This window comes from Penicillium concentricum, assembly GCF_028827145.1.
Source record: "Penicillium concentricum strain IBT 3081 chromosome Unknown utg000002l_segment0_segment0, whole genome shotgun sequence".
Classification (NCBI taxonomy): Eukaryota; Fungi; Ascomycota; class Eurotiomycetes; order Eurotiales; family Aspergillaceae; genus Penicillium; species Penicillium concentricum.
Genome location: NW_026622755.1, coordinates 5,502,062 through 5,516,007, shown reverse-complemented (window position 1 = coordinate 5,516,007; position 13,946 = coordinate 5,502,062). Strand labels below are relative to the sequence as shown.

Below are 13,946 nucleotides of genomic sequence, written 5' to 3'. Positions count from 1 at the left end.
AGAACCACTTGGATCATTCCTGCTCGTCTCATACGGTCGACAGTTTACTTGGATAGCAAAATCAAAGCTCGGTCTCTTTGCTTTTCATTGATTTGACTCGTTACCCAACGAAGAAAGTCATCTGGACTAGCACATATCTGCCATCTGTCTCCCTTATTCATGCACACACCGTAGCCTAACTTGCCCCCAAATCACCGCGCGATGCTGTTGATATAGTCAATCCCAGCGGCACGGTATGTGTCAGCCTCGATATAGCTGTCATTCCGGGGTAAGCGGAACACAAAGTTTGTCGCGCGGGACGAATACTTGGGCCATCTGGCAACATCAGACTCTAGAAGGCAGTCAGCTTCCAGGCAGTAGAATCAAGCCGCACGCGTATTCTACTAACCACCATGTCCATTGGGGTCTAGGTCCGCCACGAATGACATCCACATCCGCGCTGCCATCTGTCCCAGTTCCAAGCGCGCAGGGTCGACCCCAAGCGGTGTGATGGTCTGCACTGGGTTCGCAAAGACGAAAGGGATCTGTATAGCCGGATCCAAACGTTAGTTCACCTTGCAGGCTAGAAACTTGGGTAGCATCCAAGACCAGACGGATTACCACGTACCTCTGCAAAATGCTGCACCCCAATCATTGTTGAGCTATTCAACGCCGCCACATCCCATCTGTACGAATATACATTGTCATGCAAGCTGGCCATACGTTGTGCCAGCATCCGCCGTGGCCCTACCATGGTCAGATCCCCGGCTATAGATTCGTAGCGCTTGTACATGAGTCCCAGCGAGGGCCAGGTGATATTACCCCAGCCATAGGGGCAGCCGATGGCGGGGATGTTGGGGTAATAGGATAGCAGCTGGGTTGCTTGTGAACGGTCAAGGACCCAGCGCTTGGATGCTGTGATGCTCGCTTAGCACGATACATAATATGTGTTGGCGTGAGATGAGCACTTACTAGTCAATTCATTGATGCAGTCCTCGTCGGTTTTTGTGCCTGTTGTCCCGAAACTGGTGCCCTCGTCGGTATTCGTCCCTATCAAGATAGGTACCCTAGCTAATTTGCCTTGTCTATAGCTGATTTGAGGATAATGGGCTATGAATGAGCCGTCGATGGTAGCAAACCATTCTAGACCCTCGTTTGCAATGCTATAGAAGGCTGGGTAGGGCAGTTCACGGAGACATTGTAGGGTATTCGGTGAATTGATGCATCTGGCCATAGTATATTAGGATATGTTTATACAAACTTGTTCGACATAGACTTACCCGGCTCTCTCGACAATTCGGTTGTACATTGGCTGGTGCCATTCTGTTCCGTTGTATGGGGGCCCGACAGCGTTTCCAGAATTCATGATTGCTAGTTGAGCTTAGTCCTGTGCTAAAAAAAAAAGGAAATGGTGGGATTGGACTATACCAGCTCTGAAAAGACCCTCATTATCGCCATTATTGGTCACCAGATGGGCCCCGATACTATACGCACCACTGTTTATTCGAGAATAAGCATATGATATACGGAGAATGTATTTCCAGTGACTCACGCAGACTCGCCCCAGATAGTGATTTTGTTAGGATCACCACCGAACACTTTGATATTCTTCTTCACCCAGCGCATAGCTGTACGCTGGTCACGCAATGCTAGGTTCGTGTTTCCTTCAGCCTAGAAGCGACGTCAGCCTCGAGAACCTGTGACATCCAAGTCTGTACATATTGTCACTATCATACCCTCACTTCTTCCGAGTCAAGGAATCCGAACGCCGCCAGACGGTAGTTGATAGACACCCCCATAACTGGCTTGCCGTTTAATGCGCTCTGTTCAACGATGTAGCTCATATTGTATCTGTAGGCAGTGTAGCACAAGGTTAACCACTACCATCAAGTATCCTCCCCAGGTATGAATGTTCATACCCGGCCCTATATTCCTCGACCGACATACCTCGGATCCGCAGTGGCGCCCTGTGCCCACCCACCACCAAAAATCCAGATCATGACTGGAAGCAAACCGTAGTTCCCGTCGGCATTAGGTCGGATTATATTCAAGTTAAAACAGTCTTCATTCAAAGTGATCAGACCCTTATTGACCAGGGTGGTAGTATCGGATCCATACGCAGGACAGTCGTTGCCATACTCCGTAGCATTGTAGTATACTGACATAGAAGTAGTGCCGAGTCCTGCTATCGGTAGATCATAAATACCCGAATCACTATCCTTAGATGCATAGGCGCTCTTGAGCTCGGCTGGTGTGAAGCGGATTGGCTCGTCGGCATATTTGATGCCTAGGAAGAGATCCTGATTGAATTCTGGAAGAGAGCGGCCTACAAAGATAGTCTTTGGGCTTCTGTTGCTTGTTGGCAGGGTCGCTGTTGGAGGATTCGATGTGGTCCCTGTTGGTTTGGAGAGGGATTTGGTTTTTGCCCCGGGAATCATAGAATAGAAGAAGATCGAAAGGAGCATCGAGGTACTTGCCATTGACCGCATCTTTTAAAGTTAGAAGTTCAAGAGAAGCACAACTGGGAGAGTCAAAGGGCAACATCACTCTTATATAGTTCGTTCTCTGTCTGCCCCTCGGAAAATTGTCTTACAATTAAAACAACCCCACCATTAACAGCTTGTCTATCATTGGGGATGAGCTGTGATCTTTGGTGCCCCGGGTGCTCATAGGTGGGAAATATAAGGGGAGACTCCGAGCCAAGGGTGGAGAGCGACTGGTCTTTCCGTCAAGATATGGTTATACTTGCAGTGGTCAATGGTAGTCAGAAATATTCAAGGTCCTTTACAGAATGATACAGCTAAATAAAGACGAAAAGAAGACGCATATCACTGCAAAGCGAATAGTCTATTTGGAAAATATTGTTCTAAATAGAGCATTACGCTGAAAGCCCATAATATAGAAAATTAGTAGCAACAAGAGCGTTGAAGATATTGTACATCCAACATGTCAAAGAGAAGAGATAACAAGAGGAATGCTTTGGTTTAGTCCAAAGCAAGACAAATCCATCACGCAACAGCCTGGCTATTTGATACATTGGCCGAATATCCAATGGGGTCAATGAGCTGTATGCAAATGGCAAGATAGCGTCTAAGATGCATCCTGTTCTATACAAACTTCTCATGCATGCGTGCTTCCAATGCCAAATATTGTGAGTTGGCATTAGAAAATGGCAACGCCAAAGTGAGAACAAAAGCACCTCGCTCAGGGAAAAGAAAACGGGCGAAGAAAAGAAATGCAAAAATCTTGAACTCCGAAGGATACACACACGCGGAGACTCTTATTATGTACGCTTGGAAATTCAAACACATTAATCATCCTTGACCCGATCGCCATAGGCGGATGAACCGGAGCCCGCACCAAATCCAGTCGCACGAGACCTGCTCGCTGCCACGACCGAAGGGCTGTTGTATTGGTTAGATGAGGATGAGGATGAGGTCCCCTGGAAATCAGACCTCCGCGATGCACCCTTGAGCGGGCTAGGGGAATTCCGGCCATCCACCATCCCATCGTCCAGCTCAATTAAGTCGTCCATCCGCCACATATTGCGGCCCCTGCTGCTGCCCTGCTGTGTGGGTGGTCCTTGCTGCAGCTCATTGATGCCGGCCTTAGCGCGCGTTGCTACCTTTCGAACCCATCCCTCAAAAGCCCCGCCAATGTTCTCGAGGCCAGTCGATGCATTAGATGTGACAGTAGATAAGGAGTCGAAAGAAGCTTCCCTGGAATTATCTGGGGGTTGTGCCAGTGCGAGATTCGGAATGTGCTGTGCGAAGAATCGGGTGAACCCATCTAACGCAGGCCCCGGGCCAGTCGAGGTGGGGTCAAGCGTTCCCACCCCAGTGCCAGAAAGCTGGATACTACTGCGCTGGCGGCGATGCCGAGGACGAGCGGGGTGTGTCGTTTTGGGGTTGGGCTGGTCGCCGTTCGGTCGAGTCCGTGGCAGGATTCCAAAGGATGAAGGTGGAGGTGGTGATCCGGTAGGAGACGGAGGAGTGATTGTTTCTCGGTAAAAATCGGGAGGTTCTGCATCCGAATAAGATATAGATTTTCGACGTGTACGTGGAAAGAATCCCAATGCTCTTCGAGGAACACGGCCAATTTGCACTAATCCGGGAAACCCATCCATGTGCACCCATGATTCGTGCTTCCAAGCATGATTTCCATCGACCCCAGCTGCGGTTGCAGACGTACCCTGCTCAGTCGAGGTATCATCGGTAGAGGCAGCAATGGGGGCGATCGAGCTGTCGCTGGGGTCTTCGTCATTGTTGCTCAAAAGATCAATAGGCTCTTTGGGAACAGGTCGGCCTTTCACGGAGCATGCATCGACTGGTAGGAGAACAGTGTTTCTGCTCTGAATGTTGTCGTTGGGCCAGAAACCGTTCGCCTTCCGAAACACTGCAGCCTGGCAGCCATATTTGATCGTCACGCCGGTGATGGTGTCTGTGGGTTGCACTTTGTGGATATAGGCCAGAGCGTCTTCATCATGCTCCGGCTCAAACGCTTGGTATGAAATGTCGCCAGAATCGCGTCTTTTGTGAGGGAGCGTACGGCTTGCGATCGGATCACTATCAGCGAGGAGCAGCGCTTCTCTCTTTTTGGCCTGCACCAAAGCCTGCCGCTCCTCCTTTGTCCCAGTCCCGAACTGCGGAGCGGTCGGTGCGGATGGACCCCACGCCGACCTGGGGGTACTCTTGATATATACGTCAGACCGAGACGGTTTCCTTCGCGTGTGTGTTTTTGCCACATTATTTGGAGCGACTCGTCCAGCATCACTCCCCAGTACTGAAGATGCCAAGCTTTGAAGAGAGGACCACGAGGAGTCCAGAAAGTCCGCAGCACCTCCCGACGACGAGGCCTTTGATGATCCACTCCAAGGAAACGATGTTGGCCCACTCCGAGTACCACGGTTGATCGATTCGGTCGCGCGTGACGGGTGCTTCATTGGAAGTGGTGACGCTCCACGGGATGACAATGGCGAGGGAGTCGCTCCGCGGGACCGAGTCGTTCCCCTCTCCGAGGGAGCAAGAGTCGTTGACAATCCCGAGGAAAAGGGTTGGGGGTCGTCCTGGTAGGAGTTTGTAACATTATTGTCGTCTTCGTCGTCCATGAATGAAACTAAGCGGCGAGGGCGTGATCGAATCGTGGAGGTCGAAGTTGTGCTTGCGCTGAGTGCGTTGGAGCTTGGGGAAGCATTGTCAAAGCTATTTTGAGAACTCATTCCTGTAAAATCCAGTAAATGGGTCTAAGGATGCAAAACAAAAGCCCCCTTAGAAGTGTGTACCGCCAAGGCACCAGTTGCCATCAGAGTTGATCTAGGAGAGACCCATTCGTCATCCACCCCCGGACTAGCATTCGTGGCCTTTTGATTGGGAACACGGGCAGGAAACGTTTTGATCATATATTCAGGTATTCCAAAATATAAGGTAAAGAGTTCCAACACAAACCCTTTGGAAGGTATGGAAAACAGGAGAGTTGAGGGAGGATAGGCGATAGGAGGCCAAGGAGGCGTGACGATAACGACCCGCAAACCTTTGAACGTGGAGTACGAAGTAGTTAAAAGGCAAGATTGATCACAGGAATTACAAGAATTATATTAATTAAGAGATAGTATTGTTATTTTTTTTGTCTGTACAGACAAACAGAATGCTTAACGGACAATATTAACAAGTTTGTTCTCAGGTGACTTTGCCGCTCGGCAAAGTAGCGGTACATGACGTTGCCCGGTGAAGGCCACCTATTCTGTGTACCCGGTACTTTGTCGGCCCCGGGGATACCTTCTCCACACGTATATATAAAATTGCCATCAAATAGAATAGGAATACAAGTGACCAATTCGAGAGCAAGATTTGTATTAGATTGTATCCGAACCCATTGTACATATGACATCAGAAATTCTATCAACAAGCCAGCCATACTAGAACAAAATATCCATAAAACCCAAGACTAAATAGCCATTCACTAAATCCGGAAGCATTTCCAGTAGATTACGCCAAGTCTTCGCGCTGCGGGACAAGGGGAGAATAAATATCAACAAGGCGAAGTGCCTCACATTCACTCTGGCGGCTCAGCCATCACAGAGTGTCGAGTCTCAGCTTCCGATGTGGCTTCAGAGGCAGTACTCCAGTCTCCATCCTCCTTCTCGGAGACTTTGCTGGTTGGGGTGGATAACGGAGCAGGCTGAGGAATAACTTTGATACCACCGGCGCGAGAGAAGAAATCTTCCGTCCGAAGACCACGAACTTCTTGGGGATCCATTGCATCCATTTGCATCCCGCTGGCCTTTTTGGCTCGAATAAGCTCCCGTACAGGAACCATTGCTGCGTCTCGACATGCTTCCTTGATATCGCTACCAGACATACCGGCCATAGTTTTGACCAGATAGTGCAGATCGAAATTATCACGATCAACTTTCGTGTCTTTGAGAATCAGGCTGAGAATGCGAAGGCGCTGGGCAATTGGAGGAAGGGTCACGGGGAACTTCTTGGGCATTCTTCGGAGAATCGCCTCATCAATATCTTGAATGCGGTTGGTCGCTCCTAGGACAACAATCCGCTGGGGCTCTCCCGTCGAATTCGCCGATGTAAGACCATCCCAATGAGTCATGAACTCTGCCTTCACCATACCACTTGCTTCATGCTCACCACTTCGCCGGGTTCCAAGAACAGCATCAATCTCATCAATGAAGACGATGGCAGGTTGCAACTTACGCGCAAGCGAGAACACTGCATTGACCAATTTATTGGAGTCGCCGTACCACTTCTCTGTCAACGTTGAGATGTGCAAGTTGATGAAGCATGCCCCACTCTCTGATGCTAGAGCTTTGGCAAGCATGGTCTTTCCGCAGCCAGGCGGACCGTATAGGAGGACACCTGAAGGTGCGGTCAACAAAGACGATGTGGAAGCGTAGAGGTGAGGCATCGTCAGTGGGTAAATAACCGATTCCTTCAATTCCTCAATGATTTCATCAAGTCCCCCGATATCTTCAAATGACACTGGGATATCCTCCGGCGCAACAACATCCATCGCAATCGCTTGTTCGTATTGGTTCAATGTGAGCTCTTTCTTTCGTTGTCCTTTCTCCCGTTTGCCGCCCTTCCGTGGCACTTCATCGTCTGATTCATTCACGCCTTCCAATCGACGTATAATGGCGGCGGACTTCTGTCGCTGTTCCTCCTTCTTCTGGCTCTCTGGGTCGAAATCAAGGCGAGATAGAAGGTAGCGAATGAGGAAATATGCAGATGCAGACTGTAGTAGTGTTAGAAACATTCAGTCCTATCTGCAACAAGAAGTTTCTTACAGTGCCTGCAACCATCACCATTTCTTGGAAGAACTGCTGCCATCTTCGGCCACCGGCTGAAGCCATGGCGATAAGGGGATGATTAGATAGAATCCGGTGATGGCGCAAATAAGAGCCTCTAGGTGAAAGCGACAATTAAAGATAAATAAAAAGTAAGTCCACCAGGATTAAAACAAGAATCGAATATCGTTCGGGCTTGTGGCGCGGGACTCGGGGATGCCAGTCACATGTCATAAGGCGGAGAAGGCGGTGTTAGGGGTGTTGTTGTCGGTGCGCGTCCCGCGAGTATGCAATTGCCATCAAAGAATACCTAGGCACACCTGCACAATGCCCAAACGGAAAGCTCCTCCCAAAATTTCTGGTCTATTGGGCTCAGACGATGAGGACATCATGCAAGTCGAAGCAACAGAAGAACAAGAAACCCACGAGCCTCCCGCCAAAAGACAAAGAGGCAGACCGCGTACCTCAAACGAGAATGTGATCGAAACCAAACCTACCAAACCTGCTACCCGAACAAGAAAGCAGCAAGCAGCTGCGGCTGCGGCTGAGCCAGAACCCCCTGCAGACAAAAAGCCCGCCCGCCGAGGGCGACCCAGAGGAAGCAGCCGTGCAGCGCAAGACGCGGAAACGTCTATACAGGCAACCAAGGTGGAGGCTATGATGCCCGAACAAGACGATGCAGACAACCAGGAGAATGAAGACCCACGTGTCTCAAGAAATACAAAGAAGCAGCCGCCCGAGACCACGAAGGCTGCCCCAGCACGCGGTCGGGGACGGCCTCGTGCGGTCAGTACACAGCTCCAAACAGATGGTGAATTTCAGTTTACCCCAAGCGGCTCTCGGCACGTTAGTTTCCAGGAAACCCACATAGAGCAAGCCGACCCGAGCCCTCTTGCTCGTGCAGCGAGCCAGGGAAGAAACGAACCTGAGGTCGAAGATTCTCAGCAGACTGAGCAACCCGCAGAGCTCGTGGATGGGGCTATCATTCACGAGGAACCGGCCTATAATCCCAAATCGATGTCCCCCGCGAAGAACGCTCGTTCTCGGTTATCTATGTTACGCAACTCACAGGATTCTTCTCCTCGTAAACGCAAGCTTGGGGGCACCGACTCCGAGCAGGGAGACCCAGAGCTGAGGCGCAGGCTGGGAGAACTGACCAAGAAGTATGATTCTTTGGAGAGTAAATACCGCAATTTACGGGAGATTGGGATTGTCGAAGCCAACACCAACATGGAGAAACTGCGAAAGCAGAGTGAAGCTGTCACTACAGGTATGCTCTTCTATTGTCTTGTAGCCACTAGAGCAGATGAATTAATACATCCTCAGCATCGAATGAATTGGTTGCCTCGCTCAAGTCCGAAATTGATGCTCAGCGAAAGCTAGGACTACAGAGCCGTGGACTCCAGAAACAACTCAAAGAACGTGATGATGAATTAGCTCGACTCACATCTAGCGGCAATGAGGCACGAGCACAGCTTGCGTCTGCTCAGTCTGAGGTCAAAGCTTTACAGACCAAGCTTGCTGCGGCACGAAACACAGCTGCCAGTCTCGAGGGAGCTGCGAAGGTTCCCGGCAGTGCCATCAAGGGCGGCGCCGCTAACCGTGCTAATGCACTTGCCACCGCTGAAGCGGCGCAGGCTTCACAGCTCGCCCAATTAAAAGAAGACTTATATAGCGATTTAACCGGATTGATCGTTCGTGATGTCAAGAACAGGGAGTCAGATTACTTATACGATTGTATCCAGACTGGAATCAACGGAAGTAAGTTGCTCAATTTCCTAAAAATTGGGGACATTTTTCTAACCTCTTTGCAGCTCTTCACTTCCATCTTGTCGTGCCAAAGGTCTCCGCTGATTATGACAAAACCGAGTTCCAATACCTGCCTCACTTAGACCCTAACCGCGATCGCGACCTGGTCAACTTGCTACCAGACTTCTTGACCGTGGATATCACCTTCGTCCGCGGACAAGCAGCCAAATTTTATACGCGCGTCATTGATGCCCTCACAAAGCGTCGGTCTCTTCCAGCGCAATAGCAGTACTGATACTGAATGCCAGTCCTTGGTGTTTATGGTTTTTTTTCGGAATCTGTTCATTTCCATGGAGTTTGTTCGGGAGCTGGGAACGTTATGTTTCTTTTTGTTTCGATGATCAATAACATCAATTTCAGCAAATATACCTTCCAATGTTGTTATAGACTTGCGTACTTGTATACTTACGTTGTACTTAGTGGTAAGCGTCTGCTAGTGGGACCTTTGCCCGGTGAAACACGCTTCGCAGCGTGCTCCTTCAACAATCAAAACATATCCAAGGCAGCTCAAGTTCTCGCCGATCTCGTCGCCACATTCTATAGCCCCAATAGTCTGTTGATACTGAGGTTTGAATTGAGGTCATTCAGAGGTATACAACATAACCCCCCACACCAACTGTATAAGCACATGTATTTCTATATCTGTATATTCGATAGCTTCATCTCAATATCTATTTTTTCCAGCTTTGTTAAGATAGAGCAGAACTTCAACAGGGAAAGAAAAACCAAAATACAACTATATGTAGAGTAAATCAAACTAGGCTTGTGATTGGCTCTCACCGCCAAGTTCCCCAATGCATCTCCAAAGTTGACGGGTTGACGTGTTGTGACCTTCATATCTCCTTTTTTTTTTTTGTGAATTTCCCTACCTTTGTGGCAGTGGACCACTTCCACTCTTTTAACACCTGAGTATTCAGACATAGATCATGGCGCGTCTAGGCCGCGTCGGGTTTCTCGCCCTCGCAGTGATCTTCCACTTGATCTATACATACTCAATCTTTGACATCTACTTCGTCAGTCCAATTGTTAGTGGCATGCGATCATATGGTGTCGAGCGATCATCCGGAGCCCCCGCACCTGCCAAACGTCTCGTCCTCTTTGTCGCCGATGGTCTAAGAGCCGACAAGGCCTTCCAAGCTTTCCCTGACCCGTCTCCCGACGCCGATCCAGAAAACAACGAATTGATTCGCCTGTCTCCCTTTATTCGCTCGCAAGTCCTCTCCCATGGAACATTCGGTGTCTCACATACCCGCGTCCCCACCGAATCACGACCAGGCCATGTTGCGCTTATCGCAGGTCTCTATGAGGACGTGTCCTCCGTCACCACAGGATGGAAGATGAACCCGGTGAATTTTGACAGTGTTTTCAACCAGAGCCGACACACTTGGAGCTGGGGCAGCCCTGATATCCTACCAATGTTCAAGGAGGGCGCCGTACCGGGCAAAGTCGATACGGAGATGTACAGTGAAGAAGCAGAGGACTTCACCGTCGATGCGACGCATCTGGATACTTGGGTCTTCTCCAAAGTCCACGACCTCTTCGAGTCGGCAAAGACCGACCCGGGCTTGGACCGAAAACTACGAGACGACAAATTGGTGTTCTTCCTTCACCTGCTTGGACTGGATACCACTGGCCACTCTTTCCGGCCCTATTCGAACGAATACCTACACAACATCAAGGTAGTGGATCAAGGAGTCCAGGCAGTCACAAAGTTGGTGGAGGATTTCTACGGAGATGACAAAACGGCGTTCGTGTTCACCGCAGACCATGGTATGAGTGACACGGGCAGCCATGGTGATGGTCATCCGGATAATACTCGGACACCGTTGGTTGTCTGGGGATCTGGCGTCGCGCGGCCCCAGCTCTCCGCTGGCGGAATTGCCGCGGGCCACGAAGATGGTTTCTCGGCGGATTGGGGATTCGACCAGGTCCGCCGACACGATGTAGCACAAGCCGATGTTGCCGCGCTCATGGCCTACCTAGTCGGTCTTGACTTCCCCGTCAACTCCGTTGGTCAATTGCCGCTGGACTACCTCAATGCTAGCCCCAAGGAAAAGGCGCTGGCTGCTCTCGCCAACACCCAGGGGGTTCTGGAGATGTACCGCGTCAAAGAAGAACAAAAGCGAGACGCGGTGATCCGGTATGTGCCCTATGAGCCTCTATCGGGCTACCACGAGAACTCAATTGAAGGCCGACTGGCAAAAATCGAGGCACTCATCTCCAGGGGTGACCATGAGGAGGCTATTGTGGTGTCTGCTGAGCTTCTTCGCGTTGCTCTTGAGGGTCTGCGCTATTTACAAACCTATGACTGGCTATTCTTGCGGACCATTGTCTCTGTTGGATACCTAGGTTGGATCGCGTATGCGCTGACCACGGTTATTGATCTGCACGTCTTGCATGGAACATCAGACTCCCACCGGACGACGGCGAGTATTTCATTCTTCTCGTCCATCCTGGTCGCCTTGTTCTCGGTGTTCCTTTATCAGGGCTCATCCTGGCGCTACTATTTCTATGCATTCTTCCCGGTTTATTTCTGGGAAGAGGTTTTTGCACGCCGTAAGGCTCTGATTGCCGGTCGTCAGATTGTCTTGGGCCATGTGTGCTCTTTCACTGGATACCTCAAGTTTGGACTTCAGCTACTGGCATTCCTCGGTGTGATGGAGGCAATGGTTCAATCATATTTCCATCGCGAAATCTTTACCGTCTGCTTTGCCTTGGGTGCGTTGTGGCCCGTCATCCATGGCTTTAGCTTCATTCGCAGCCATACGTTATTGTCTGCGACTTGGGCTCTCGGTTGCGGCCTGATGAGTTCGTTCACTCTTCTGCCAGTAATCAAGGTTGAAAACCTTGATACTATGTAAGCTCCCTTTCTACAGCAATGGCTTTTACGTGGCTAATCTTTTTTTTTCTCGCAGCACTTATGGCGGCTTGCTCATGTTCCTCACTGGCATCTTGTATTTGCTGTTTGAGGATGCTATCATCGGACATCGTGACCCGGAATCCAAAGAACCGAATGCTATTGGTCGTGTGGGCTCGCGGATCATCATGGGAATTCAGCTTGGCATGGTCCTGCTTGCTGTCATCGTCACCAGGTCATCTGTGCTCTCTCTCCAGGCCCGCCAAGGCCTGCCGTTTGGCAATATCGTGGTTGGATGGGTTGTTCTAGGTAAGTTTACACGGCAGTTCGTCCTAGGACGGAAAGATGTCTTCACCGAGAAATGCTAACCAATTTTCAGTGGCTTCCCTGACGCTTCCATTCTTCCACCGTCTGTATCCAAACAGCCACTATCTGCACCGGCTCATGATCATCTTCTTGACCTTCTCACCAACCTTTATCATTCTCACAATCTCATGGGAAGGGCTGTTCTATTTCGTATTCTGCATGACCATTGTAACATGGGTTCGCCTGGAACATGCCATTTACGTCCACACAGCAGGCACCTTAAAGAAACCTAAGAATCCCGGCGTGACGACCGTTGACGGTGAAATTTTCTACTACCGTGCCCTTACTCTCTCCGATGTCCGCGTGGCACTCTTCTTCTTTTTCCTTCTACAATCGGCTTTCTTCAGCACCGGCAATGTGGCCTCGATCTCGACCTTCTCCCTCGACAGCGTTCGTCGCCTTATCCCCGTCTTCGATCCATTCGCCCAAGGCGCGCTCTTGATCCTCCAAATCCTCATCCCCTTTGCCATTATCAGTGCCAATTTGGGTATCCTGAACCGCCGCCTAGAGGTACCCCCCAGCGCGCTCTTTATGGTTGTCATGGCCATCTCGGACATCATGACCCTCAACTTCTTCTTCATGGTACGCGACGAGGGCTCGTGGCTAGACATTGGAATGACCATTAGTCATTTCTGTATTGCAAGTGCCCTCTGCACCTTCGTGGCGGGTCTAGAGTTCCTCAGCGAGCAATTTGTCAGCGGTGTGGACTTTGCCCCCACGGTGACAGCCGTTGAGGCTGTAGTCCAGACCATCGAAGAGATCACCGAGTGTGGCCACGAGGACAAGGAGCCGAAGAAAGCCCAGTCCAAGTCCAAATCCAAGTCCAAGGGTAAGAATAAGGGTAAATCAGGAAAGAATGGGTGGTCATAGTTGAAATATGTTATAATGTACTATACAGGCTATATTCATATTTTCCATTGTATTTTTATTATACTCAAACTGTCTCACTTTCTACAATTCCGGGGATGTCCGGTGAAGGGCCTAAGAACCGTGTTCTCGAAACCAAAACACTCTCATTGGTCAAAGCTCCAAGTTGCCGAGGCATCACAAGCTGAAGAATCTATACGTATAATGGAGAGAGAGAGAGTATGGAGTACAGAGATGAAATTCCCCCCGCAACTTCCTTTTTTTTCTTTTCTCCGCAATCTTGACTTCGAAGGAGATCTAAACCTTTTCCTTTTAGATTAACATGTCTGAAACGGAACACATGCAAAAAAAAACCCCCTATGGCCAGTGGGCAGGTCACACTGCATATACATCCGCACATCCCGTCGAATATATTTGTCTCAGACAGACTCTGTCATTTCTATCTACTTGGAACGTTATGGCCCCAAAATCTTTCGGGATGAACCCAAAATTGGAGGCTGAATGGTATTTCCACGCAGTGGACCTGAATTAGGGTCAGCGTCTGGATTGTTATTGGCATTATTTTTCATTACTGGTCTCCCTGATCTCTATTTCTCGCCCCGTTCTGGCTTTCTTACACTATTAGCGCTTTGGGTCTGAACCCCCTGCGCCATTAGTTACCTTTTACCCCTTTTTTCATAGAATAGAAAATAAAGAGAATATTCCATATAGAATAGAATATAATATACCAAAATGCATAAATACTACGGAGTAAATGCTGACCAAATAGCA

At 49.6% G+C, this 13,946-nt stretch overlaps 5 protein-coding genes across 5 annotated transcripts; 2 read left to right on the top strand and 3 right to left on the bottom strand.

Moving 5' to 3' along the window:
- Positions 1-191: 191 nt before the first annotated feature.
- On the bottom strand, positions 192-2,468 carry N7517_005759 (putative triacylglycerol lipase (LipA); the record flags this gene model as incomplete). The annotated part of the gene is made up of 9 exons (XM_056723489.1): positions 192-331; positions 389-524; positions 608-894; positions 952-1,205; positions 1,260-1,350; positions 1,408-1,475; positions 1,532-1,650; positions 1,716-1,830; positions 1,927-2,468. The coding sequence occupies 9 exons, from the start codon at positions 2,466-2,468 to the stop codon at positions 192-194; spliced, it is 1,752 nt and encodes a 583-aa protein (XP_056579739.1).
- Positions 2,469-3,289: 821 nt separating this feature from the next.
- Positions 3,290-5,197, bottom strand: N7517_005758 (putative LysM domain protein; the record flags this gene model as incomplete). Its single annotated transcript, XM_056723488.1, has 1 exon — positions 3,290-5,197. One exon carries the CDS (start codon positions 5,195-5,197, stop codon positions 3,290-3,292), a length of 1,908 nt encoding a protein of 635 aa, XP_056579738.1.
- An 833-nt stretch (positions 5,198-6,030) lies between these two features.
- Positions 6,031-7,385, bottom strand: N7517_005757 (protein-degrading AAA family ATPase MSP1; the record flags this gene model as incomplete). The annotated part of the gene is made up of 2 exons (XM_056723487.1): positions 7,277-7,385; positions 6,031-7,224 (listed from the first exon to the last, which is right to left on the bottom strand). The coding sequence occupies exons 1-2, from the start codon at positions 7,340-7,342 to the stop codon at positions 6,031-6,033; spliced, it is 1,260 nt and encodes a 419-aa protein (XP_056579737.1). The 5' UTR covers positions 7,343-7,385.
- Positions 7,386-7,603: 218 nt separating this feature from the next.
- Positions 7,604-9,311, top strand: N7517_005756 (putative chromosome segregation protein (Pcs1); the record flags this gene model as incomplete). Its single annotated transcript, XM_056723486.1, has 3 exons — positions 7,604-8,546; positions 8,603-9,037; positions 9,091-9,311. The coding sequence occupies 3 exons, from the start codon at positions 7,604-7,606 to the stop codon at positions 9,309-9,311; spliced, it is 1,599 nt and encodes a 532-aa protein (XP_056579736.1).
- A 700-nt stretch (positions 9,312-10,011) lies between these two features.
- Positions 10,012-13,178, top strand: N7517_005755 (mannose-ethanolamine phosphotransferase MCD4; the record flags this gene model as incomplete). The annotated part of the gene is made up of 3 exons (XM_056723485.1): positions 10,012-11,942; positions 12,001-12,251; positions 12,322-13,178. The coding sequence occupies 3 exons, from the start codon at positions 10,012-10,014 to the stop codon at positions 13,176-13,178; spliced, it is 3,039 nt and encodes a 1,012-aa protein (XP_056579735.1).
- Between the last annotated feature and the right edge of the window lie 768 nt (positions 13,179-13,946).